Here is a 24895-nt window from a genome sequence, read left to right as displayed (position 1 = left end):
GCTTTTACTCTTATTTTTGCTGTTCCACCCTCTTAATCATTGTTTTGAGCAAAGCTAAAGGAGGTGTGGAAGTGAAAAGGGTGAGGGGCTGGTGTTGCTGACCTTGAGGGATGGAATCCCAAGAGTGAGGAGGTGATTGGAACTAGGGGTGAATTGTAGAAATGCTAATTTTCGGAACTCTCAGATGTTGTATGGAGAGGTGAAGAGCCAAAGACTGGAGGCTGGAGGTGTGTGTGTGTGTGTGTGTGTGTGTGTGTGTGTGTGTGTGTGTGTGTGTTGTGTGTGTGTGTATATGCGTGCGTGTGCGGGGCGTGAGCGCTGCCCACAGGAAAAAAAGTCAGTAAGCAATCATGAAGCGAAAGTACACATCCAGGTCCTCATCCAGGAACCAAGCCACCATCTCAGCCTCAATGTCCCTCATAAAAAAACCACAATGCTGGCCAGATTAATGCAGACGGCAATGTTGAAGAGATGAGTCTGCCCAGATGCTGACTGGGACATTTCCTGGATCTCTTGGTCCTCCTGCTGGGCCATGTCTAGCTCTTGCCACATCTCCCCCATCGAGGAGACCTCAAAATGTTCTTCAAAATGCTCTTGATTCTGGTCTGGAATGGGATAGAACACATAATGCTGAAAACACAGGTCCTTACAGTGCCTCCTAAACTGAGTTTTGGATTAAAACTAAGGGAAAGGTTGGAGGCTGGGGTCTTGAGCCCTGTTGCCCATCCCCTTGACCTGGACTAAGAGGCTACATTCTATGTGGAGGTCACTTCTGATCTATGTGAAGGTCACTTCTGATCTATGTGATACTGAGACCACAACTCAATGTACTTCAAATTCAGCCAGCCACATCCAAAGTGTTTCCCCAGGTAGCATGAGAAAAAGGTAAAATCAAAGCTTCTTAGACACTTAGCATAACCACAGTTGTCCTTCTGGCCTGAAGAATCTTTCTGGGTTCCATTGCCAAGCCAGAGAGTGGGAAGTGGCCAATAGGGACTCCAGAGGCTTCTGAAGTGATTCTCTGGCCAGAATATCTCTTGCTCTTTTTCTCTCTCTCTCTCTTGGTTTTGGAGTCACATCCAGCAATTCTCAGTTACTTCTGTACTTTGACATCACTTCTGGGGCTCAGGGGACCATACACAGTGCTGAGGATGCAACAAGGGTCAGCTGTGTGCAAGTACCTACTCCTCTGCCCTATCTTTCAGGATCTCTCATCAGGATTCCATCCCCTCAGCATTCCCTTCACCTACCTGTGGGGGGCTCTTTTTTTTCCTGTCTCCTTGCATTGGGGCCAAGACCCTTGTTCTGAGGTTTGACTCCCTCTACCACCAACAGCAGCAGGGCAGCGAACAGTAACACCAGCCTGCAGAGCTGGGCTCTCAGGGACATCATGGCCTTGCCCCACCTGCCTCCTCTGGTATTTCCGATTCCACAAGGCCCAAAGGATCACCCCACCTCCCTGCCTGGCCTTGGACCAGCCCTTACCCCTTCCCAGCATGATTTTCTTCCCTTCCCTTCCCTTCCAGAGGATCTCTTACTTCATGTGTTCTATGACATCATAGCCAGGGAACTCTTTCTGGGTTCCATTGCCAAGCCAGATTGTAGGAAGTGGGCAATAAGGACCTGAGAGGCTTCTGAAGTGATTTTCTGGGTCATCCCGTAAACAACAATCAGAAGGATGGAAGACTTTGGCAAGTGCTTCAGCAAAAATCAAACCAGGACCTCCACAGAACTCAAAGGGCAAGGAGCCTCATTCATTATAGAGATGGGGAGACTGAGGCTGCCCCCACTCAAGTGTCACAAGAATGAGCAGAAAGCAAGTACCCCAATAAATACCCCACCTCCCACTCATTCTTGCAATCTTTCTTGAAGGAAAGTGGTTTTCATGGGATGAGGCTCAGAAGTAGAAGTGAGCCGCATCTTGCTCTGGGCTAGGCATGAAAGTCAGATCCAACTGAATAGGGGAAATAGAAGTGACTGAGATTGAGGTTGTGTGAAGGGTTGAGGATGTGAGAAGACATTGAATCAGAGAGCTAGGTGCTTGGAACCCAAGTAGGGTGCTTGGAACCCAAGTAGGAGGCATCACTCATGTCTCCATGCTCCCAGCCTGCCTTACATGTGTCCTGGGAAATGGAAAATCTTCTCTCTTTACATGTTTGTCTTCTCAGACTCTGAGAAAACCTGCTTGATGTCTATAGTATAGGATCATAGCTTAGAGAAAGGATTTGTTTCATCACTGAAGAAGCAATGAGGTAGGAGGTGAGGCAGCCCAACAGAGGGATGTGAGGGTCCCTAGCAAGGAGGATGTGAGGGGCTCCTGGCAGAGAGGAAGTGAGGAACCCCTCGCAAATGAGAGGATGGTCACCAGCAGCTGATTTTCCAAAACCTATCTCTGTGCCCCAGACCCCCACTTCGATACTCCTGGGGAAGCATAGGCCATTGGCAGCCATGGGCTGTGGTGAATCATCCTGCTGCCTACAGCAAGGAAAGGTGGAATGTGGTGGAAAGTTCCGGGGACATGTGCCCTGGAAAAAAAAAACAAGGGAAAACAGGCTGAGAAACACGACAGGTTAAACTGGGGGGAGGGAGCTAGAATTCATGACATTGCAACTCACCCCACAAGCTCATTCCTGGGGGGCCATGTATGCACATCTGTGTACCTCCAAAACTTGGCAAGAAAAGGAGGTTTTCTGGGGGGGGGGGAATTGCAGAAATGAGATGCATAGGAAGATACCTGCCCACAGGATCCAAACCGCCCCCCATACTGTCAGGGATACCCTCTAAAGGCTTTTGCATATTGCAACACTGCCTCTTTCTTCCTCTACTTCCTTGGGAGTCCAGCCAGGTGACAGAATAACTGCAGAGTGGGACAGCTCACCTGAGCTATATCACAGGTGACTCTGCTCATGGACTCACAGTGACTTGTGGGTGCAATGGAAGGGTCCTGTGATTGAAAACACTCGTTTCTCCCTTCTTACCTCTCCCTTCTCTCTCATCTCATGGCAGGGCTGTTTAGGGGTGGAGCCTCTACTCATCTCCACTCTGAGACTTGATGGGGATCTGAAGTGGTTTGGGGAGTTTTAGACTGCAGTGGAAAGAGCCACATTGGTTTGTCCATTGGATCTCAGCCTTCAGTAATCACCTGCACATTCCTATGGAAAGTCTCACCTTTGCTGGAAACTGGAGATCTCTTTATGTTTTTTTTTTATTTTCAACAAATGGATATAATATAGAAAATGCTGCAAATTCCACCTTGTATGATAAGCCCAGAAGGGCTCAACCATGTTTCCAAGTAGTGGAAGGGGTGGGCACCTGGGCTGGGTCAATATCTGAAATTGGAAGACCTTTCCCTCTTTGCAGTGCCAAATATTAACATAAGGAGGGGGACCTAGAACTTCAATGGCTACAATAATTCCCAAAGGATAGGATGGGGGAGTCTTAAGAAGATGGGAAAGAGAGAAAATGTCCACCAAGGAGCTATGCAGAATCTAAACCTGCACACCATTAGGGAAGAAAACAAAATGAAGGTGTTGAGGGTTCCTGAGAAGTTAGAGCAGGAATTTCTAAATCTTCAGTCCTCCTGACCTACAGACTCACCAGAACTACCAGAACTAGGGGTGGGAAGCAATCTAGTTCCCTTCAGACCACTTGCTCCTTCTCTTCTCATTGGTGAGAGGGCAGTTCTGGAACTGCACATGAGCACACTGTGTCCTCCCTGACCAAGGGCCTTGCCCTTGGTGGTAGCCCCCAAGCACCTGCTCTGTGCAGCTGGGACCAACCCCTCCCCACCCCCACCCCCTCCAGGACTGACTTTATGTGTTCAGTGTTTCCTCCACCTGCCCCTGCTTATCAATGCATCTACCACCCTCACCTCAACCTTATCACCACCTCCATCTCCTTAGATTGCAAGTCCCAAGGCTGCAGAGGCCTTTTGCACTCCACTGCCCTCACTTCCAAACAGAAAAAAGGGCTTACAAGGTGACCCCTCTTTTGCCCCTGCCAGCATGCCTCTCTCCTCTCACCACCCTTCTACCCCGCCTCCTCTCCACTCTTCCCTCCAAGGGCTATTACCCCAAGAATGAGTAAGACGAAGGCTTTTTCATGGCACAACAAGGGAGAGGTTTCTGCTCATGATATAGCCTCAAGAAGTGGGTTGGTCCCCAGTTGGTTGCTAGCAGAGTCTTGATAGGCAGATGGGCCCACAAGAAGGCAGCTCTGGCAAAATGGTTTGGAGCTAAGATTCCAACTCGAATGCTGTAGCAGTGTGCCATCACGGAGAGGGTAACCATACTCCTCTGAATTCTGTCTTCTTGTTGAAAAAAAACAGAGTTCCCTCAGCCTGCTCCTGTGTGTCTCCAGGATCCAGATGACAATCACAGCTCAATCCTCTTGTGGGGTAGGAAGAGAAAAGCAAAACCAGAAAGCTATAAAGTAACACACCACTATCTTATCTATTCTCTCTAGTTATCTAGGGAAGTCCCCAATGTGGGATAAGAAGGACGTTTTTCTTCTACCTTGTTTTTTTCTCTGCTGGTTCAACAGGTATTTTCTCTGACCAGGGGCTCCAAGAAGCTAAGAGGGGGAAGAATACTGGGGTTCTCTCAGATGGGAGGCCTGAGAACTCCCTCCAAGATATGGCTACAGGTTTGAGGACAGGACAAATCAGAGAATCAGCTGTTCAGAGTAGCTTTTTTTCTTTATTTAATCACCATGATTACAAACATGTTTGTAGTTGGGTTTCAGTCATAAAAAGATCATCCCTCTTCACCAGTACAACATTCCCACCACCAATGTTCCCCATCTCCCTTCTTCCCTAACCTCAATGCATCCCTGGGAGAAGACTAAAGAGTTGTTTAGGGGCTAGAGGGAGAGTATAGGGGGTAAGGAGCTTGCTTGCAAGCAGCCAACCCATGTTCAATCCTGGCTTCCCATATGTCCCCTGAGCCTCTCCAGGAGTGATCACTTAGCACAGAGCCAGGAGTAACCGGCCCTGAGCATTGCTGGTCATGGCCCAAATCAAACAAAGTTGTCTGGTATTTTGCGGGGAAAGAGGACCACACTTGGTGGTGGTCTGCACTTACTCCTTACTATCTGCTCAGGGATCACTCCCAGCTGTGCTCAAGGAATTGTATTCAGTGTTGGGAATCAAACCCAGGCTTGCTTAGTGCAAGACAAACCTGCTACTCGCTATTCTCTCTCCCTCTAGTCCAAGTTGAGCTGCTCATGTTTCAATGACACTGATGAAGGAGTGTATAATCAGGAGCTAAAGGAAGAATCATCTTCCTCTCTCCTTCCCACTTCAAAGTCTACTTTCCAGCTCCCTCTTCTCTTGTCTCAGCTGCCCCAAATCCACTGCCAGCAACATTCCCTCTTTCCATCCTAGACACTAGGGCAGGCATGTGTCCTAGGAGCTTGCCCTATCAAAACTCCACCCCTTCTAGCTAAAAGTGCTCTGGTGGAGGGCTGGCACCCCCTCAGTAAGTGCACACACACACACACACACACACACACACACACACACACACACACACACACACACACACACACACCACACACACACACACACCTCTATCAGCTATACCCTGCAGCTCAGGTTATACAGGAGATATTTGCACTCTAGTTCCAGCCCCAAACAGACCCCGCCTCCTCCTTGGTCACTCTGCTGTCCTGACTCTGCTTCTTCCACCACATTCCTGGAAGGAGCAGTCATGGGGACGGCTACATGCAGGGCCAAAGAGCCTTGGATGCAACTCCAAACGTTTCTGACTTCCTGGAGGGCCAGAGAGCAAGACTGGGACCAGCATCTGGATGACGTATACATGTTGCAGCAGAAGAGGTAGGAACCCCAGTCAGTGTCCCTCCTAAATGCTGTCTCCAACTGTCACTTTGCTCTCCCTGATAGAGTACCCTGAGAACTCATGGCCAGGATAGAATCCCCCACCTTTCCTCTCAGAGCTCCCACTGCCTTCTGAGTGGTGATGTTGAACATGGGGGAGACACTTAGACTGTCGACTTAAATGTAGGTGCAGAATGATATCCTGGCTTTAACCTGCGTGCCTGGGTCATGAGGGGGGCCTCCAAAGGGAACAAAGAGACAGCAAAGGTGTAAGGGGGAGGAGACAGATTGGCTGGTGGGAAGCAGATGCTGGGCAGGGATGAGCACTCTTGTGGGTTCTTAAAAAACTTGCTGGTAGGGGGCCAGCGAGGTGAAACTAGAGGTAAGGTGTCTGCTTTGCAAGTTCTAGCCAAGGAAGAACCGCAGTTCATACCCCTGGCATCCCATATGCCCCCCCCCAAGCCAGGGGCGATTTCTGAGTGCTTAGCCAGGAGTAACCCCTGAGCATCAAACAGTGTGGCCCGAAAAACAAAACAATAAACAACAAAAAAAACTTGCTGGTGTAATTAAATGTGGGATTAGCATCAGTATGAAGGGAAGTAGGGTTTTGGGGTCAGACATGAAGGCTGACTGCTTGAGAAGAAATCCCAGGAGGCACTGGGGAGTCCTGTATTTAGTTCATCTGCCCTCTGTTGAGAGTCTGATGTGTACAGTGGGCTGTTGTGGTATTATTGGCAGAGACCAGCGCCCAGGCCAGCTTCTGGCACATTCTTGGTGACTCTGGGACTGACACAATTGGGTTCATTTTCAGTAGCCTAGATGTCTGGATTTTCCAAATGTTCCAGATATCCGAACTGGAGGGTTTTCCAGAGCAGAGACCCAGTGGTCTATGTCTAGGAGAGTTTGAAGAACATGTGAACTATAGAGAGCTGTCTGGGCGATGGAGGCAATTGACCTGGAATTTAGTCTGGGCTGCCTTCATGGACAGATGGGAGACCTGCCTATTTGCCTGACATTCCCCACCATTTCCCCATGCAAGTGACCGAATGCTCAGCTATCATCATCTATAAATTCTTCATCACTTTAAAAAAGATTCAGTTGTGTATTTTTGTCCTGTACCAAGCCCTGCATGTACCATTGGCCCTAAGTCTAGCTCCATGGACACACACACCCCATCTAAATGCTGCAGGAAATTGGGCAACCTCCTTGTCCTAGATCTCCAGTAGAGGATGGTACTGAACAAGGTCCCAAAGAGAAGAGGAGCTCATGTTTCCTGCCGAAGCAGACTGAGGGCTGGAGGTCTTCATAATGCAAGGGGCTGACCCCAGCCGTTGGTCCCTTTTGAGGCCATACCATTACTTGCAACTCAAAGTCCACTCAAAGAAAAGGTTGGGGGATTCAGGATCTAAAACATGGCTGGAATCAACCTCTAGTCTTTCCTTCCTCTTTCCTGCTCGACCCTCAAATTCACAGACTCCAAGTTGGCCTTTGGAGCTGAGACAAGCTAGAGATTAATATCAGGTTGATTTCATGATTGAATCTCTCCTTTAATCCAGTCCAAGAGAAACAAAGCAGAGTTGCCAGAGCATCAAGAAAGATATCCTGGTCTCTTCCTTCCCCTTTCTCAGTTCATCTTTTTACACCTGTCTGCACAACATGAAGTGGGTCCGGAAGTTAATAGTTTACTTCAATTAGTGACGCCAGCTGTTGTCTCCCATTTCTGCTCTGAGAATTCCCTCCAATTCCCCATTGGCTAAGGAGACCTGGTTAACCCTAGTTCCTGGGAAGTGGGCCATTGGGTCTGGTGAATGGAGACCGTGGACACCAAAGCATTTCTTCCTAGCTTGACCCACTTGTCAGATTCCACAAACATCAATCAACTCTCTTCCACAAAGCCCCTTGACCTCTCTCAGACACCTTCCCTAAGGCCTCCACTTAGTAACTCAGGAGCCTTTCTGGAGAGGTAGGGGAGGAAATGCAGCAGGATAAAGGTCTTGGCAGTTACACAGACTCAGCCAGAATTCAGGACACAGATCCTCAAGCCATTCAGCCATCTGAGTCCTCGCTGCAGGCCCAGACTCTCAGCTTCTCTCTTTCTCCAAACCTGCTCTTCATTTCCTAGGATTCAAGACTCACCACTGCTCCAGGCAGCCCAGAAAAATGACCTGTGTACCCTGAAAAAACTTCTGCTGGACCGAACCTGCGACTTCCAACAAAGAGGTGCAAGACAGGGGAAGGGACAGCTGCCAGAGCAGACTGAGATGCCCTGAGCATTTCTGCAAAGGCCAGAACCTCCACTTCCAAGGCTTCAAAAGGCAGTTGATCTGTTTCTTTTGTGCCACCAGGGGCCCTGGGGGAGACGGCGTTGCATGTGGCTGCCCTCTATGACAACCTGGAGGCTGCAATCATGCTGTTGGATGCCGCCCCACAGCTGGTCAGGGAGCCCAGCACATGCGAGCCCTTTGCTGGTGAGGATCAAAGGGCCGTGGACACAGATGGAGCCTTTTGGTCTCACAACTATTCATCTACCTCTACAGTGGGGTTGGAAAAGAGAGGATTGAGGGTATGGGGGTAAGAGCAAGACAAAGGTCCCTGAAGTCACTAGCCTTACTTTCCACTTCCTGTGTACCCTGAAACACACAACTGGCTTGCCTTTTGCATCATGACCCTAGAGTTACTTATGTTCTTTTTATCATGAGTTAGTGGGGGGGGGGGGGCTGAGGGCCGGAGAAATGGTACAGAGAGTAGGGCATTTGTTTTAGATGTGGCAACTGGGATTTGATCCGCATCATCCCATATAGTTTCCTGAACACCACCAGGACATAATGCTTTAGCACAGAGTCAGAATGCTCTGAGCACTGCTGTATGTGCCCCCCACCCCACCCCCAAAAAAAAGAAGAAAAAAAGATGAGCTAGGAATGTGAGTTGTGTGACCTAGATCTCATCCCCGATACTGAGGTCTGAGCAGAAATCTCTACACACGTTCAGTAGACACCTCCTTTGCAGAAGGGATTGGAGGGAAAGGTGCAGAGTCTCCAGAGAACCAGGGTACAACCGAGGATGGAGGGTTTCTCCATCCTCCTCGTCCGGCACACCAGGTGGCACAGAGGAGAAGACCATAGGGGAAGCTAGTCTAGGGGGACCCTACAAGATCCCAGCATTCCCAGTGATGGGGATCTCTCCGTGCCAGGTCAGACGGCCCTGCACATCGCCATCGTGAACCAGAACGTGAACCTGGTGCGCGCCCTGCTCGCCCACGGTGCCAGCGTCTCAGCCAGAGCCACTGGCAGCGCCTTCCACTACAGCCCCCTCAACCTCATCTACTTCGGTTGGAGCCAGGCCCAGTTCGGGAAGGAGGGGGAAGACAGAACACCGGGAAGGGACTGAGGGCAGCTCTGTGCCTGGGGTGGGGAGAGTCAGCACTTAGGGCTGATGGGCAGGGCGAGGCTGCCTGGTCCTGCTGCCCAGGGTCCCCCAGGCCCAAGCTGGGGGGAGAGATGGGGAGCAGAGGACCAGCCCTGGGGGAGCCCTGCCCTGCCTGTCTCATGCTCTCCCACCATAGAGCCCTCTGTGTCCCCCAGGGGAACACCCCTTGACCTTTGCCGCCTGCGTGGGTAGTGAGGAGATCGTGAGGCTACTCTTGGAGCATGGGGCTGACCTTCGTGCCCAGGACGCTCTGGGTAAGCACGGGTCCAGGAGTGCAGCCGGGCTGGGTGAGGTTGGGGTGAGGTGGGTGGAACAGGGGCCTCCAAACCTAGCTTCTCCCCCCACCAGGCAACACGGTGCTGCACATCCTCACACTGCAGCCCAACAAGACCTTTGCCTGCCAGATGTACAACCTGCTCCTCTCCTATGATGGGCTGGACAGCCAGCTGCAGCCCCTAGACCTCGTGTGCAACAACCAGGGCCTCACCCCCTTCAAGATGGCAGGCGTGGAGGGCAACACAGTGGTGAGGGGCGTTCCCACTTCATGGGGCCTGTTCATGACTTTTCTTCCCAAATTGCACAAAAAGTGTCATTATCGCATCCTCACAATGCCAACTTGGCCTTTTCTGAGCTTCTTGCTTTAGAGTGTCAAGTTCGGTGATGCAGAGTTCTTGTCCCTTTGCTTCTTCTCTGTTTTCACAATACCATATGATTTGTGGGCATGAGAGAGTCCACAAGAGGCCAGTTAAGTCCCAAATATCCACTGATTTAGGGAGATGTTTGCCTTGCTGGTTTCTTCTCCCCTATCCACACTCATGTTCCCTCAGATGTTCCAGCACCTGGTACAGAAGCGGAAGCACATCCAGTGGACATATGGGCCACTGACCTCCACCCTATATGACCTCACGGAGATTGATTCCTGGGGAGAGGAGGTGTCTTTTCTGGAACTTGTGGTCTCCTCCAAGAAGCGGGAGGTATGAATGCCAGGGAAGGGTAGAGTGTGCTGAGAACCTGGGCTTTGTACTCATAGCCAAGCCCTGGATGGAGGATTTGAGAAGAAACATTCCTCTCAACATCTCAGTCCAACCTCTGCCCTCCCTCTGTAGAGATCTAGTCCCTTTCTCCTCCCTGTCTTCACCTCACACCATAAGTTTATAACTGAGTTACTGTCTAACATTCTTTCATTCAGCATCCTGCACTAGCTGTTGGGTCCCAGACATTTTTTTTTGCAATGAACAAAAATATAGGGAGCTCAGTTGAACTCAGGAACTGCCTCTCTATCTGCAAGAATTGTAGAAGATGAGGGGTGAATGACACCAGGGCTGTTCCAGACAGAAGCAGTTGCACAGAGTTTGGCTAACTTGGCTTGCCTAGAAGAGGTCCAGCAGGAAGGACCTGCACTAGGTCATGGGGGGTGGGTGTTTTGGGGCTCAGGAAGTAGAAGAAATGTAGATTTCCGGAGAGGAGAGCTGTCAGATTGTGCTTAACTGAATGATACAAGGTAAAGAAAGAAAATATGTTGATGTCTGGTCACAAGCAGAAAATGGTCCCAGCTTTCAGGAACCTCCAAAACAGTGCAGCAGAGATTAAGTTACTTTTCCTCATCTACATAGAAGACATTCTAGGCCCTAGAATCTAGGGAAAGCACTCTTAGATTCAGGCTCTCAGAACAGGGAGGACAGGGAGGACAGGTCTGTGTTATCCTGGTCTGAATAAAGGCCTAGAAATAGCCAACAGAGAATGGTTAGGAAGGAGGACTATGTCCTGTTTGCTTTCGCCACTTTCAATTCCCCCACCCCCTTCTCTAGTGTTCTCTCCTACAGGCTCATTCTTGTCTTACTCACATCTTTGTTCCTTCAGCATCACTTGCTGGCCCCTTTTTATACTCTTGCTATCCTGCCTTCTCTCAGAAATTCCAGCCTTGCTTTATGGCAAAAATAAAGGCTCTTGGGTCAGAGCACCTTCAAAGAGCACCATCAGAGCACTGATGCCAAGCAAGTCTGAGCCCTCTGCCCACTGTCATCTTTCCCTTTTCCTCTGGGTCAGTCTGCTAAGAGTAAATCCTCTAGCCATGCTTGGAATGTATCTATTCCTACTTTTCCATCCGACCCAACATCCTGGTTCTTTTCCAACTTTCTCCTCACTGTAGCTCACACCAGAGCACCTACCCACATAACTGAGATTATGGCCACACCAGCTGCCCAAACTCCTTCTTGTCTCCTTCCATCTTGTTTGCTATTGTAGTGATTGTCAGCCATGGGTCTCATACACATCTCTGCACACAGAGTTGGGGGGAAAAAAGGGTTACATGCCTTTAGTGTCAGTGCTTATACATGTGCTCATTGGGTATTACACATTCTAATTGTGTGTGATACTAAAAGGTGGTGACAGCAACACTGAGATGGCACACACTGTCTCACTACCAGGGAGTCCCAAAGAGCAGTGTTTCCTGGACCTCATAAAGTGCATGTTGGGAAGTACCACATATTAAACTTGAGGTCTTAAATGTGTGAGACAGCTACTTATGTTTTGTAACCACCTCCAGGCACCTACCTATACTCTTTGTTGTCCCAATGTAGCCTATGATACTTGTAGAGTGAAGAAAATTCCTTTCTGGTATGAACCTTCCTAGACCCATTACATTGGAAAAAGAATTTCAGACTCCCTGCTTAGACATTCAGTGTGGTGGATGTTCTGGCTCCGACTTCCTCATCCATTCCAACTTCTATCCACAATTGTCCAAGTTTTCCCAATATACTCACTGTCAAGTGCTTTCTTATACCTTTTCTACCTAGGGAACTGCTGCTCCTTCATAGAATAATTTTCCCTAGCTCCTCCTCAAAGAATATCCTTAATGCCACAAAGGTGCTCTCATCCTAATTTCTACTGTTTGAAGGGTACATAGGCAACATCAATCTGAGCTCATGCAGCATATACATGCAAATAGTTGTCTGCAAAACCACAGTTGTTTCTTGGAATACATGATAAAATGCTGGTAATCTTCTAGCTTTTGAGGATTTTGGACAGGGCAAGGTGAGAGTGGGCATGATCTTGTATTACCTCTTATTATATTAGTCACACACCAAGCTACACTTTTCTTTCCTGGCAGGCACGTCAGATCCTGGAACAGACCCCTGTAAAGCAGCTGGTGAACTTCAAGTGGAAGAAATATGGAAGGACCTACTTCTGCGTGCTGGGTTCCTTGTATGTGTTTTACATGTTTTGCTTTACCATGTGCTGTGTCTACCGCCCCCTCAAGTTCCGGGATGGCAATCGCACCGATGCTAGAGACAACACTATTCTTCAACAGAAACTCCTGCAAGTGAGTCTTCTTTGGAAAGAGATGGGAGAGGGTTGGAGCATAGGTTATTAGTGTTTAAGACTGAAGCAATCCTGCAGACTGGGCTCCAGCAACCAAATACTTTTAACCAACCAGATTGAAATTAGCCTTGAAATAAAAGGATCAAAGAGAGGACCAGATGGGGGAAACACTCATTGTTCAGGGAACTGTGGATTTTCTTCCTTATTGGGAAAGAATCTGTAACAGGAACTATGCCTCACAGTTGTCAAATTCTTCATAATTTGTATGAAAAGGTCCACTAGGTTAAAATTTGGACTCAGATATGAAGCCTTGATATTCTCAAGAAGGGAACTGGGCCCACATATGTTTCTTAGCTTATTTCTGGTCTTATTTCAGATCAGGTGCTAATCTGTGATCTCTCTGTGTACTATCAATATGAATGCATTGGCAATACTGTGTCAACTATCAGCCCAGCTGGCAGCATACTACAAAGGGTTGCCTAGTTTGACATACATAATCTCTGAAGTTCTTTTAACTCGTTGTGATTCCCTCTGATGGAGACTTTTAGTTACTTGTGCGTAGAAAAAGGCTGATTCTGAGGTATATAGTACTAGAGTGACATCAGAGTGTTATGAACCTAAAACACATCTTCAAATATAACAAATGAATACACTCTAATATGTATGCTTCTCAGCATACTCATTCAATGAGTATTATTATTATGCATTGTTGTTTTATTGTACATAGGTAACCAACATCTCTGTCTTGGTGACTAGAGCATAGGTGGAAGTGAGGGCAGGCATGTGGGCAGAAAGCAGGAGAAAGGAAGAAAAATTCTGTTAGGCCAGGAATCTGGGTGACTGTAGATGTATACTCCATCTTTGTAGGATGTGTTAGCTTTATGAAGATCTTAGACTACACTAGAAAGAGGTGATCTGAGTCATAAAAATAACATAAATTGCTTGCCTCACCAAGGGATGAAAAGCCTGAGTAAGGTTAAAACAAAGACTGTGGAACATGCATAAGAAGAACAGTATAGAAGAGCCTCACTTGGCTCCAAAGTAGAATCAAGACACTATGATTCTTGAATTACTTCTCAATAGACTCTCAGAGAGCTTGTCTTTGAGTCTCATAAGCAGGGTCTGCTGCCACAAAAGAGATAAGCTGAGTGTTGGAATATTTGCCTTGCCAGAGTTGAGCATAGTCTTCCCCATGCATCACAAAGTAGGCATGAGAGACCATGCAAGGAGAAAGGAGAGTGTGGATGGGCCAAGTGGGCTAGGTAAGCAACTTGAAATGGGGAAATAGACAGGCATAAATAAATTGGAATCAGTAGACTTTTCCCAATGTTTCTGGCTGTTTCCCCAGGTATGTCCTTTCCCAGTTTCCTTTGCATCAAAGCCACTAGGGTTTTCTTCTGAATTTAAAATGTAGGAAGTGTGCAAGTGTGCTGGCCTTAGTTGGTTGTGCTATGCCTTAGGCAACCTTAACTTTTCTAGAAGCTAGGTGGGCATTCTTAGGTCTAAATACATTCACACATCCTTACCTTCCTATTTATTTTCCTTCTTTCTCATTAGGTCTATTTTTTTTTTTACCCATTTACCTCTATTTACATAAAAGTCACATTGACCCAAATTAACTTTTCTTAATGGATGACAATGGCAAAGAAATCTAAGAAAGCTTGTGGGGAAGGGTTTAGTGGTAAGTAAAATCTTGATAAGCTCTCTATTCTCAAATTATATCACTGTATCCAAGTTGTATGTTTAGTTTCAATATTTGTATTTTTTTATGGTGCAGCATATTCTTTGCATCATATCAGGGGTTCTCCAAGTTATCAGCATGATTTCCAAGATTCTACTTTCATGATACATTAGGTTTATTAAATAACACATTCTCTCCTCTATTCTGATTTTTGTTACTTGAATATCTTAGAAAATTGAAAATGCACCAATAGTATCTGACTGGAGTAATATAATTGTTGGCAGATCAGTTAGCCCATGTAACATTTTTCTCATTCTTATTAATTTTTAATTCTATAGGTGAAGTACCACGGTATACTTTAACAATATAATACAGCAGTGATTGAATTCATGCTTGTGGTGCAATGGAACTTTTTCTTATATCAATGAATACTTGAGTGTGGATTACATTAGTCTAGAAGCACTGTGGATCTTATGAGAATAAAGAAGTCACGAGGACCCAGGAGAAAAACCTAACAGCACTAATACAGTTAAAATGAGAGAAAAGAAATATCCATTATATAATATGACTGGGGCTATACAAAATTAGACACAGGCGAGGAAGGAGTTAATTTACTTCTCTCCAGTTTGGGAGATTCTCTCATAGAATTTTTTTTTTCACTCTTAGTTGCACTTTCAGTTGCTTCATTGTTCAGCTTGTTTCTTTGTTCAGTCAAAGAAGTTAAGTTTTTCCGGAATTTCCTAATAAGATTCTTTACTCTACTCAACCTATACCAGATTTAGGCAGAACTAATGTGATAGTACTAGTTATCTTGGAATTCCTGGTGAGTAGAAAGTTCAAAGTCTGCGAGTCAGGAGATGAGTTTACTCCTAACTCCAAAATATTTGTTTAATGCTGGGCAGTTCTTTTCCTCTCTTGCTAGATAAGTGGATTTTAATCAAGATTATATATTAGAAACATGGAAATCTGTGTCTCTTTGAAAGATTGATTCTTCCTATGCTAGAACATGCCTAATCAATAAAATTACTTCTGGCCAAAGTCTTGGCTTTGATAGGGGTTGAACCTCAATAGTGTTCAGGAAGTCCTAGGGTTTCATTGGTGATTCTTGAACAATTAGGCCAACAGTTGAACACAAGAGCCCAAAGATGTGAAATTGCTTGGATCCTTCAGAGCCAGGAAAACTCAGATCATCCTGAAACTACTCATAGCCTTCAATGCTGCATCCAGTAATTCTGGAAATCAAACCCAGGTCAGGCACATGCCAAACATGTACCCCTACTGCTGTACTATCTCCCAGGCCCAACTATAGTGTTTTGAAAAACCTCCTTTGTTTTTTGTTTTTAGATCATACCCAGTGGTGCTCAGGGCTTTCTCTGTATCCAGTGTTTACTCCTGGAGGTTCTCAAGGGACCTTATGGGGAGCCAAGTATTGAATCTGGGTTAACTATGTGCACAGCATGTGACTTATCCACTTATCTCTTACCTTGTATTTCTGAGTGATTCTAATATTTATGCAACACTGAAAACTACCAACTTCCATCTTTGCGATCTAAGCAGCTTGGACATTTCAGAATCATTCTGATCAGTGAGATTTCTGATGTGCTTTCTCAGCCAGAGGGCACTAAGCGTTCTGCCTAAGATTTCCTTTCTGCCTCTTTAAGTCCCATTCTCTTCTCTGACTTTTCTCTAAAACATTCCACTAAATCATCTACTAAATAAATAATCCTCAAAGGCTCTTGAAGACCCTTGTTCTAGGTGTTAGAAATTCAATGTGCTCTGAGCAAAACACAGGTGATCTATGTCCCCGTTTGTTTACTACCTAGTTTGCATTAGTTAAATGAATAGATATTGATTACAATCTGTGATTGTTACAATTCACATTTTTTCTATGATAAGAAAAAGGACAGGATAGTAAGTGTATAAAACAGAGATCGCAGTGCTCAGAAAGGCTTTTTTGAGCAATGTAACAGAGCTGAGATCTGGATATGAGTTCAAAGTAAAAATAATTAGTTCTAAGTATAGAAAATAGGTGCATGGAGGCCCTGGTCTAAAAAAGACATCACCAATGTCCTTTAAGAGAAGGAAAGAATAGCTAAGGAAGGGACCTAAAGATAGATTGCTCTGAAAGCTCATCCCTCATGCACACCCCATCATGTTTGACCTTTCAGATCCAACTGAGAACTTTCACTTCATATCTCAAAGGGTTTCAAACTTAAAAGTAAATTACCAAGACTTTGGTTTTAGAAAACTCTCTTTACAGGGGCAGAACACATGTGAAGGGGTCAAGGTGGGCCAGAGATTTATGACAGATTGGTCTAGAGGATGTGATGGAGGGACAAGAAGCAAAGAATGATTTCCAGAGACTTACTTTAGGTAAAATCCCCATGATTAGATGATGGAGTAGAGTATAAAGCAAAGGAGAAGGCCATAATAGAAACAACTAATGTTCTAAGAGCTAGCAAGATAGTGCAGTAGATAAAGAACTTGCCTTTTATGCACCTAAACAAGGTTTGATCTCTGGCACCCCACATGGTTCTCTTAGCACCACCAGGAGTAATCCTGAGAACAAAGTCAAGAGTAAGCCCTGAGCCCCATTTGATGTGCCCCCAAACCAAATCTAAACAATCTGCCCATCCTGGACTGTGGAATTGCACTGTCCAAGCATCATTGTTCTTCCTAAATTCTGAACAACCCAAATTACCACAGCTTTGTGAAACTATAACTAATATTCAACGCTACATAATTTTTTCAGGGGTTTTAACTAATTCAAAGTAGGAATCTGGGGACACAGGGAACCTAGTAGGTTAAAGTAACATTTATGGGCATTTGGATTTACCCAGTTATCTGAGATTGTTACAATTGTGCTGATTCTAACAGAAAGGAGAAGAACTGGGTGTTCCAAAAAAAAAAAAAAAAAAGAAAGAAAGAAAAAAAAGGGGCCCGGAGAGATAGCACAGCGGTGTTTGCCTTGCAAGCAGCCGATCCAGGACCAAATTGTGGTTGGTTCGAATCCCGGTGTCCCATATAGTCCCCCGTGCCTGCCAGGAGCTATTTCTGAGCAGACAGCCAGGAGTAACCCCTGAGCATCACCGGGTGTGGCCCAAAAACCAAAAAAAAAAAAAAAAAAAAAAAAGAACTGGGTGTTCCTGGGACTCTGATTTCTTAACTATTAGATGATGTTTCTGTGATATAAAACTACATGTTGGGGAAAGGCGTGGCAGCGCTAGAGGTAAGATGTCTGCCTTGCCAGCGCTAGCCTAGGACAGACGGCAGTTCGATCCCCCAGCATCCCATATGGTCCCCCAAGCCAGGAGCAACATAGGAGTGCATAGCCAGGAGTAACCCCTGAGTGCTACCGGGTGTGGCCCAAAAACCAAAAAAAAAAAAAAAAAAAAAAAAAAAAAAAAAAACCCTACATGTTGAAAAACTACTTTATATCAGTTAATCCATTTTAGAGATTGCAAGTCAGGGATCTTTTGCTAAGGTATATAACCTTTATTAAGTTTATATAACTTAGCAAAAGACACAACTAGCAAGGGCAATGCAGAGATTGGAGTTCTGATATACTTTGTTTCTACAGACACACCTTTGAATTGAAAAACCAAGTCCAGTCATCTCTTTCCCTGAAGGGATGTGCGTGGTCTAGTTTTATTTCAATAGGACCCATTGAACAATAAATTAATGCCTCAAGACCCCTAGGGACCCAATCAAGTCTTGTCACATACTCTGTTAGCTGTCCTAGTGAGAGAGCCCCAGATGGTGGAAGCAGAAGATAAAGTTTTTCCCTTGATGTGCAAGTGCCACTGTACTTATTATTATTTTTTTTTTGATTTTTTTTTTTGGGTCACACCCGGCAGTGCTCAGGGGTTATTCCTGGCTCCACGCTCAGAAATTGCTCCTGGCTGGCACGGGGGACCATATGGGACGCTGGGATTCGAACCGATGACCTCCTGCATGAAAGGCAAACGCCTTACCTCCATGCTATCTCTCCAGCCCCTGCCACTGTACTTATTATCTTATTATGTTATTGTCTCTAGTTTTAGTAACAAGCACAATTTCTTTTTTAATGTGCTTAATCTACTGACATAGAGGACAAGTCATTCTGTAGAAATGAACATGGAATCATTTGCACAGAGTAGAACTTTCCCAAGTTAATCCTGATCAGAGATGAATAAACTCTTGAAAGATCACTTCTCTACCCACTCATTTCCACTTTTTTATGACTCCCATTATTCTCAACTTGGGGTATATACTAAAAAAAAAAATGCCCACATGTCAAAAAATACCAAATGCTTGCTCCAAATAAATGAAAGTCTTTGATTCATGGAGTATGTGTGCTGTGACAGAAAAATTGGCGGTGGGTTGACCAGGAAGCGCCCCCCCCCCCCCCACCTTGGGGCTTCCTTACAAACTCGTCCTTAACCAACAACAGTCTTTCTGGAAACACTGCTCCTTTGCAAGCCTTGGAATTAGGGTTGGAAACAGGGTAGAGGATTATAGTTTGACATCTATCTGGTGCCTCCCTATTTCTTCTGGGTTGCCCAGGCTTCCTGCCTTTCCTGGCAATGATGAACTCTGCTCAGCTGTGCCCACCCCACTGGTCATGTCTTTGAAGTCATGAGCTCAGTCAGCTGGCAGGAGGTAGAGATCATTATAAAATATGAATGGTCGTCTCCATGGGTGTGCTGAATGTTGACAGCTCCTGAAATGCCAAGCTCTGTATGCCATGATGTCACGAATTCCTGTCTTCATTGGAAGACATTCATTGTTCAAGAGATGAGTGGGTATTTTCTCAGTACATCATTAGCCAGGCCTGCTGAGGTGACCTTAAGCTAGGATCTGGAAATCCCCTTTCCCACTTCTGGATTCTCACTCTATTTCTTGCCAATGTTGAGATGCTACTCAGTGTGACCTTCCTGCTGAGTGTGCCTACCCTGTTCCTCTTCTATGTTCCTCCTCTTTCCTTTTTTAATGGTCTTCCTATTATAAATACACTATGTATGAGGAGGAAGAGAAAGACACCCTTGCTCTCAGAAAGCTTTCATATTACTGGTGAGATGTAAGTACCCAAAAATGATGGTGTGTTAGAGGGCTGTAAGCAGAGTGAACACAGGTTCCTGTAGGAATGATACCTGGCTTAGTCACAGAGGGGAAAAAAAGGAGGCATAGGAGCAGAGCAGGTACCTGAGTTATGAAAGTTGTGCTTCGGGCCCCGGAGAGATGGCACAGCGGCGTTTGCCTTGCAAGCAGCTGATCCAGGACCAAAGGTAGTTGGTTCGAATCCCGGTGTCCCATATGGTCCCCCGTGCCTGCCAGGAGCTACTTCTGAGCAGACAGCCAGGAGTAACCCCTGAGCACCGCCGGGTGTGGCCCAAAAACCAAAAAAAAAAAAAAAAAAGAAAGTTGTGCTTCACCAGAGCAACATGGTGGTGATGGCATTCTCAGTCAGGAGCCAGTCTTGATGATGGCCAAACTTCACCCGCAAGTACCCTAATAGTCCAAAGTGAAGAGAGATGACACAACATCAGGAGCAGGAGACAGGCCACCATTCTTAAACTATTTGGATCTCATTTTTATATTCTTTGTTGTTGTTGTTGTTGTTGTTGTTATTGCTTTTGTCTCAGTGGTTGGAGGCCACAATGGAAGCCATACCGAGAAATTTTGGGGTGAACTGAACATGTGGTACCAGAGATGGAACCCAGGGCCTCACTCATACAAAGCATTTGCTCTGCCTATTGAACCACACCCAAGATCTCACTTTTATGTTGTCTTAACACACACATATAAAATGGTGTAATTGTTCTAGTTCCTTTAAATGGTATTATGGTGTATGAGTGTTGTGCATGTGCTTGGTAGAAGCTTGTACTTTTTAGTCAAGCTCAAATGCTTACTAAAATTCTCATTGGGGTGAGAGGAGTCACACACTTTTAGTTGTAGTGATTATGCATGTTCTCAACTAGGTTCAAACTATTTTTTTTGGGCCCGGAGAGATAGCACAGTGGTGTTTGCCTTGCAAGCAGTCGATCCAGGACCGAAGGTGGTTGGTTCAAATCCCGGTGTCCCATATGGTCCCCCGTGCCTGCCAGGAGCTATTTCTGAGCAGACAGCCAGGAGTAAGCCCTGAGCAATGCCGGGTGTGGCCAAAAAAAAAAAAAACCTATTTTTTTTGTTTTGTTTTGTTGGTTTTTGGTTTTTGGGTCACACCTGGCAGCGCTCAGGGGTTACTACTGGCTCTACACTCAGAAATCTCTCCTGGAAGGCTCTGGGGACCATATGAGATGCTGGGATTCAAACCACCGTCCTTCTGCATGCAAGACAAACACCCTACCTCCAGGCTATCTCTCCAGCCCTAGGTTCAAACTCTTGAACAGTGCTGCTCACACACACCAGGGACTGAACCCCTGGATGCAGTGCTTGTAAATCTATGTTATTTCAGTCCTTGAAGGGGCCACATAATTTAGTGCTGAAGAATATGTACATGACACTGTGGGGGCTAAGGTTCTGAAGCAGACTTCACAGGACTATGGCAGATGAAACTCATGGCCACACATTTGTCTTTGCAAATACTTTACCCCTGGGTCATCTTGGGATCCATCTTTTTCATATTCTTATCTAATGATGACTACTTCTCATTAAGAAAAATCATAAGCGGGGCTGGAGAGATAGCATGGAGGTAAGGCATTTGCCTTTCATGCAGAAGGATGATGTTTTGAATCCTAGGATCCCATATGGTCCCCTGTGCCTGCCAGGGGCAATTTCTGAGCATAGAGACAGGAGTAACCCCTGAGCACTGCCGGGTGTGACCCAAAAAACCAAATAAAATAAAATAAAATAAAACTTATAAGCAAGATTTAAACATCCAGTAGCAGGTAGAGAAGAGCACCCATATGCTGTCCTGCCTTCTTCACCTTCATCTTATTCCCTGCAACTAACCAATTTTAACTTTATTTAGTTCTTCATCTTTGCTCTTAGCTCTTTTCTGATGACAAAAGTGCTTCTCACTCTGTTCACTAATTCAATTAACTTATATATTGATTCATAAGAAAGGCTAATATATAATGAGTGTGCTTATCATTTGTTAATGTATATATCATTCCCATTGCACCTTTATTCTTATTCTAAAGACTTTGGAAAGCCAGGAAAAGTGTTCAACCATGCCTGGGGGACTTGTATTATTTCAAGTTTGTTTATCCTTGAACCTGATGGATAGGACACTGAAAGAGAGCAGAGCTCTAGCCTGAGGGAAGGGAGCCCTGGAAAGAAGACTGAACCTCTGGTACCTGGGAATGAGCATGTTTGCCAGTTTCTTTGCCCAAACATCACCTTGATAGCCAAACCTGCAAAGAACTGTGAATCTAGGACATTATGAATCAGATGGTTAGAATAGGGTTATTTAATTATTAACTTTTTGAAGAATCATTTTTCATAGTGGCTACTCCTGTTTCTATTTCTACCAACAGAGCACAATTGTTTTCTTTGTTTCAATTTCTTAGAGAACATTTGCTATTTCTTTCCTTACTTTTTTTGTTTGTTTGGCCATACGCAAGAGTGCTCAGAGCTTATATCTGACTGCATTACTCAGGGATCACTCCTTGATGGACTCAGGGGATCATATGGGGTAATGGGAATTCAAACAGGATCTATCAGGTATGAAAGAACATCTCAGTGTGCTTAAAAAAATCTCATTGTGCTTTATTAAAGCACTATGGCTTATCAAAAGCTGTTCATACTACAGTTGTTTCAGGCATTCAGTGTTCGAACACCATTTTCATCTGTGTGATCTTCACTCCACCATTGTTCCCAGTTTCCCTCTTACATTCTACGCCTGTACCCTTGACAAGCACAATATAATTAATTATATTTATTTATTTTTATTTATTTATTTATTATATTTATTTATTTTATATTTATATTAAAATTGTTGGTAAGAGGAATTATTAAAAAAAAAGTTCAGTATAGGGGTCAAAGCAATAGCAAGGGGGTTATTTGCCTTGCATGAGTCTGACCCAGATTTGATTCTTGCATGCCATATGGTCTCCCGATCCTGCCAGAAGTAATTTCTGAGCACAGAGTCAGGAGTAACCCCTGAGTGTCACTGAATATGAACCGCCAAAATAAAATTAAGTAAAAGAAAGTTTTTGAAAAGTGTTATATATCACAACGAGATTATTAAAGTTATTGTCTGAAGATTTGCTGAGTTGTCTGTTGCTAATTGAGCCTTCTGTGTTTTACTTTTTGCTTATTGAGCTTATTTAGTTACTATGCTACTTTCCTGACTTAATTTTCTCTGCTTCTACTGTACTGTCAGTATTATGGAATTTGGAGATGTCACACAATGGCCATACATGTGGCCATGAGGTCCAGAGACTGCAGGGTCTATGTACCTGGGCAATTCATTGGCATGGTGTCTCTAGAGATTAGTTATGAAAGCAATAAAGTTGTTCTTTTTGTACGGCAGTAGTTTTGCATGTGGATGTGGCTTCTAGGGCTTCAGGAATGTTGAGATTTGGCTCACCTCCCCTTTGAGGATATCCCAGAGTTTTTATGAGTTTCATCAACTTGGTTTGCATTTCTTCCAGGATTAGCTGTGATATGTGGCTATTTACATGGCGGTGAGGCTACTGGGGCTTCCAAGTGCATTTGGATTTGAATTTCCTGATACTGAGCCTCTTTTCATGATGGGGACTTCCTATATTTTTATTATTAAAACATATTTATTATATATATGCAACTTCTATGTTCATTATTATTTTTGATTTAGTAGCTTTTTTTTTTTTTTGCTATAGAGTTGTATAAACTACCATTGCATTTAAAAAAAAGTTTTTTTGGGTTTTGGGGTCATATATTGTGGTGCTCAGGAGTTTCTCTTTGCTCTCAGAAATTGCTCCTGGCAGGCTCAGGGGACCATATGGGATGCCAGGAATTGAACCCAGGTCCATCCTAGGTCGTTTGCGTGCAAGGCAAATGCCTTACTGCTGTGTTTCACTTCGCCCTGCATTTTTTTAAAATCTTTTTTGAAACATTGGTGATCTACAGAGTCCTTCATAGTTGAATTTCAAATATATAATGAGTCACTGCCATTCCCACCACCAATGTCAACCTCCCTCCATCAATGGACCCAGAAAACATCCTGTACCACCATCCTCTCTGCCCACTGGCCTTCCAGTATAACAGGCCTCTTTAAGTTTAGATAGTTAAAGTTTAGGTCCCTTGATTCTATTGTCATTGACTTTGGCTTGGATATTTAGTTCTGTCCTTATTTATTTCCCACTAATTCATCCAAGACCACTTGGCCACTGGCCCCCAGCCTTTTTTTTTTTTTATTCCTTTCTTCTTAAGAACTATCATTGCTTTTATTGTAACTTTGACACATAAAACTATATGTTCCCTATAGAGAACAGTTCAAAACACACAGAAATGTTACTAGTTTGTTGTGCTCTTGGAGATCATTGGGGAAAGAGTTCTCTATAGACAGTGGCACTCCAGCCTGGTTTATGGGACAGGGAAGTAGCTACTTTGGGACAGTTTAATGCCAAGTAGAGCTGAGCAAAAGTTCAGTTCTCTGTGCCCCCTATTACTCACTGGTGAAGTTATTCAGGAAAGTTTCAAAAAAAAATCTGCTAGAAAGACTTGGAGATACTGCTGAAACAAATTTCCAGAAGGGATTTGTGTAATCAAATTATCCCCAACAGTCTCTATTGTTGGAATTTCACCTTTTCAATTCCATAGTGACACTCTTTCAATTGTCCTCTAGAGGCACTTTGATCTCTACAACTCTGGCCTATTTCTTTTTTTCCTTCATCCAAGGAAATATTAGCAGCAACTCTCCTGACATACTCAACCAAGACACAAAGGTTTTATAAGAATATCTAATATTTGAGCAGGTTAAAAATACAGATATTTTATTTCTAGATTTAATGTCATTTTGTTTACCCATTTATATAGTTATTATTTATTGAACTACTTACTACTTGATTATCAGAGAGTTGGAGGGTTTTATAATTAAAGACAGGCTAGAGGAAGATTAAGATAAAGCATTGAAAAGGACTAAAGTCCATCACAGGCTGCTAGATCTATTGTTCACCAGACAGAATGGCATCAATTCTTTGCCTGGTCTCTCTGGGATTCATGAGCCTTATCTGAGACCTGAGACAATTTTGCCATCTGTTCCTGAGTGTAGTTCATTCTCCACTTCTGAGCTGACTCTCACATTCTGAGAAGCTACAATGCTGGGTTCTAGTAGCTTTTAAACCCATAGAAACATAGACACCTCCGACCTTAGACCATCTATCTCTATTTCACAATGTCTCTCACTAGGCCAATGCACATACTGCTGAAGCAGCCTACAGAGACACTTAGAGGTTTCTAATGTATTAGCCAACCAAAGGCAACTGACATCCTTTATGACTAATGACAGTCCATGTTTTCCCAAGCTCAGCTCATCAACTTTCCTCACTCACTGTGGGTACTTTTAACTCCTGTATATTTAGAGATGTAATCTTTGAATGCAGAATACTCAAAGCCTCCAGGGTACCTGGGTAAATTGAAAGTATTTGCTTAATTTAATGTGAGGATTGTGCATACACAAACACAATTTTCAGGAAAAAGAACCTCTAAGCATTAGGATATAT

The 24895-nt window shown here is 44.6% G+C and overlaps 2 protein-coding genes across 2 annotated transcripts in view; one reads left to right on the top strand and one right to left on the bottom strand.

The window, feature by feature from the left end:
- Positions 1–417: 417 nt before the first annotated feature.
- On the bottom strand, positions 418–1389 carry LLCFC1 (LLLL and CFNLAS motif containing 1). The gene is made up of 2 exons (XM_049785120.1): positions 1251–1389; positions 418–605 (listed from the first exon to the last, which is right to left on the bottom strand). The coding sequence occupies exons 1-2, from the start codon at positions 1387–1389 to the stop codon at positions 418–420; spliced, it is 327 nt and encodes a 108-aa protein (XP_049641077.1).
- Positions 1390–5708: 4319 nt separating this feature from the next.
- LOC126010969 (transient receptor potential cation channel subfamily V member 5-like) overlaps positions 5709–24895 on the top strand; it is a 28209-nt gene continuing 9022 nt past the window's right edge. Inside the window, exons 1-8 of the mRNA XM_049774582.1 lie at positions 5709–5836; positions 7959–8056; positions 8182–8304; positions 9027–9164; positions 9418–9516; positions 9611–9786; positions 10090–10236; positions 12372–12584. Coding sequence (XP_049630539.1) covers positions 5709–5836; positions 7959–8056; positions 8182–8304; positions 9027–9164; positions 9418–9516; positions 9611–9786; positions 10090–10236; positions 12372–12584 — 1122 coding nt within the window. The remainder of the gene's footprint in view (positions 5837–7958; positions 8057–8181; positions 8305–9026; positions 9165–9417; positions 9517–9610; positions 9787–10089; positions 10237–12371; positions 12585–24895) is intronic.

Source organism: Suncus etruscus, chromosome 1 (genome assembly GCF_024139225.1).
Source record: "Suncus etruscus isolate mSunEtr1 chromosome 1, mSunEtr1.pri.cur, whole genome shotgun sequence".
In the NCBI taxonomy this organism is placed as follows: Eukaryota; Metazoa; Chordata; class Mammalia; order Eulipotyphla; family Soricidae; genus Suncus; species Suncus etruscus.
Note: the sequence above shows the minus strand (reverse complement) of the source record. Positions and strands in the feature narration are given on the sequence as shown.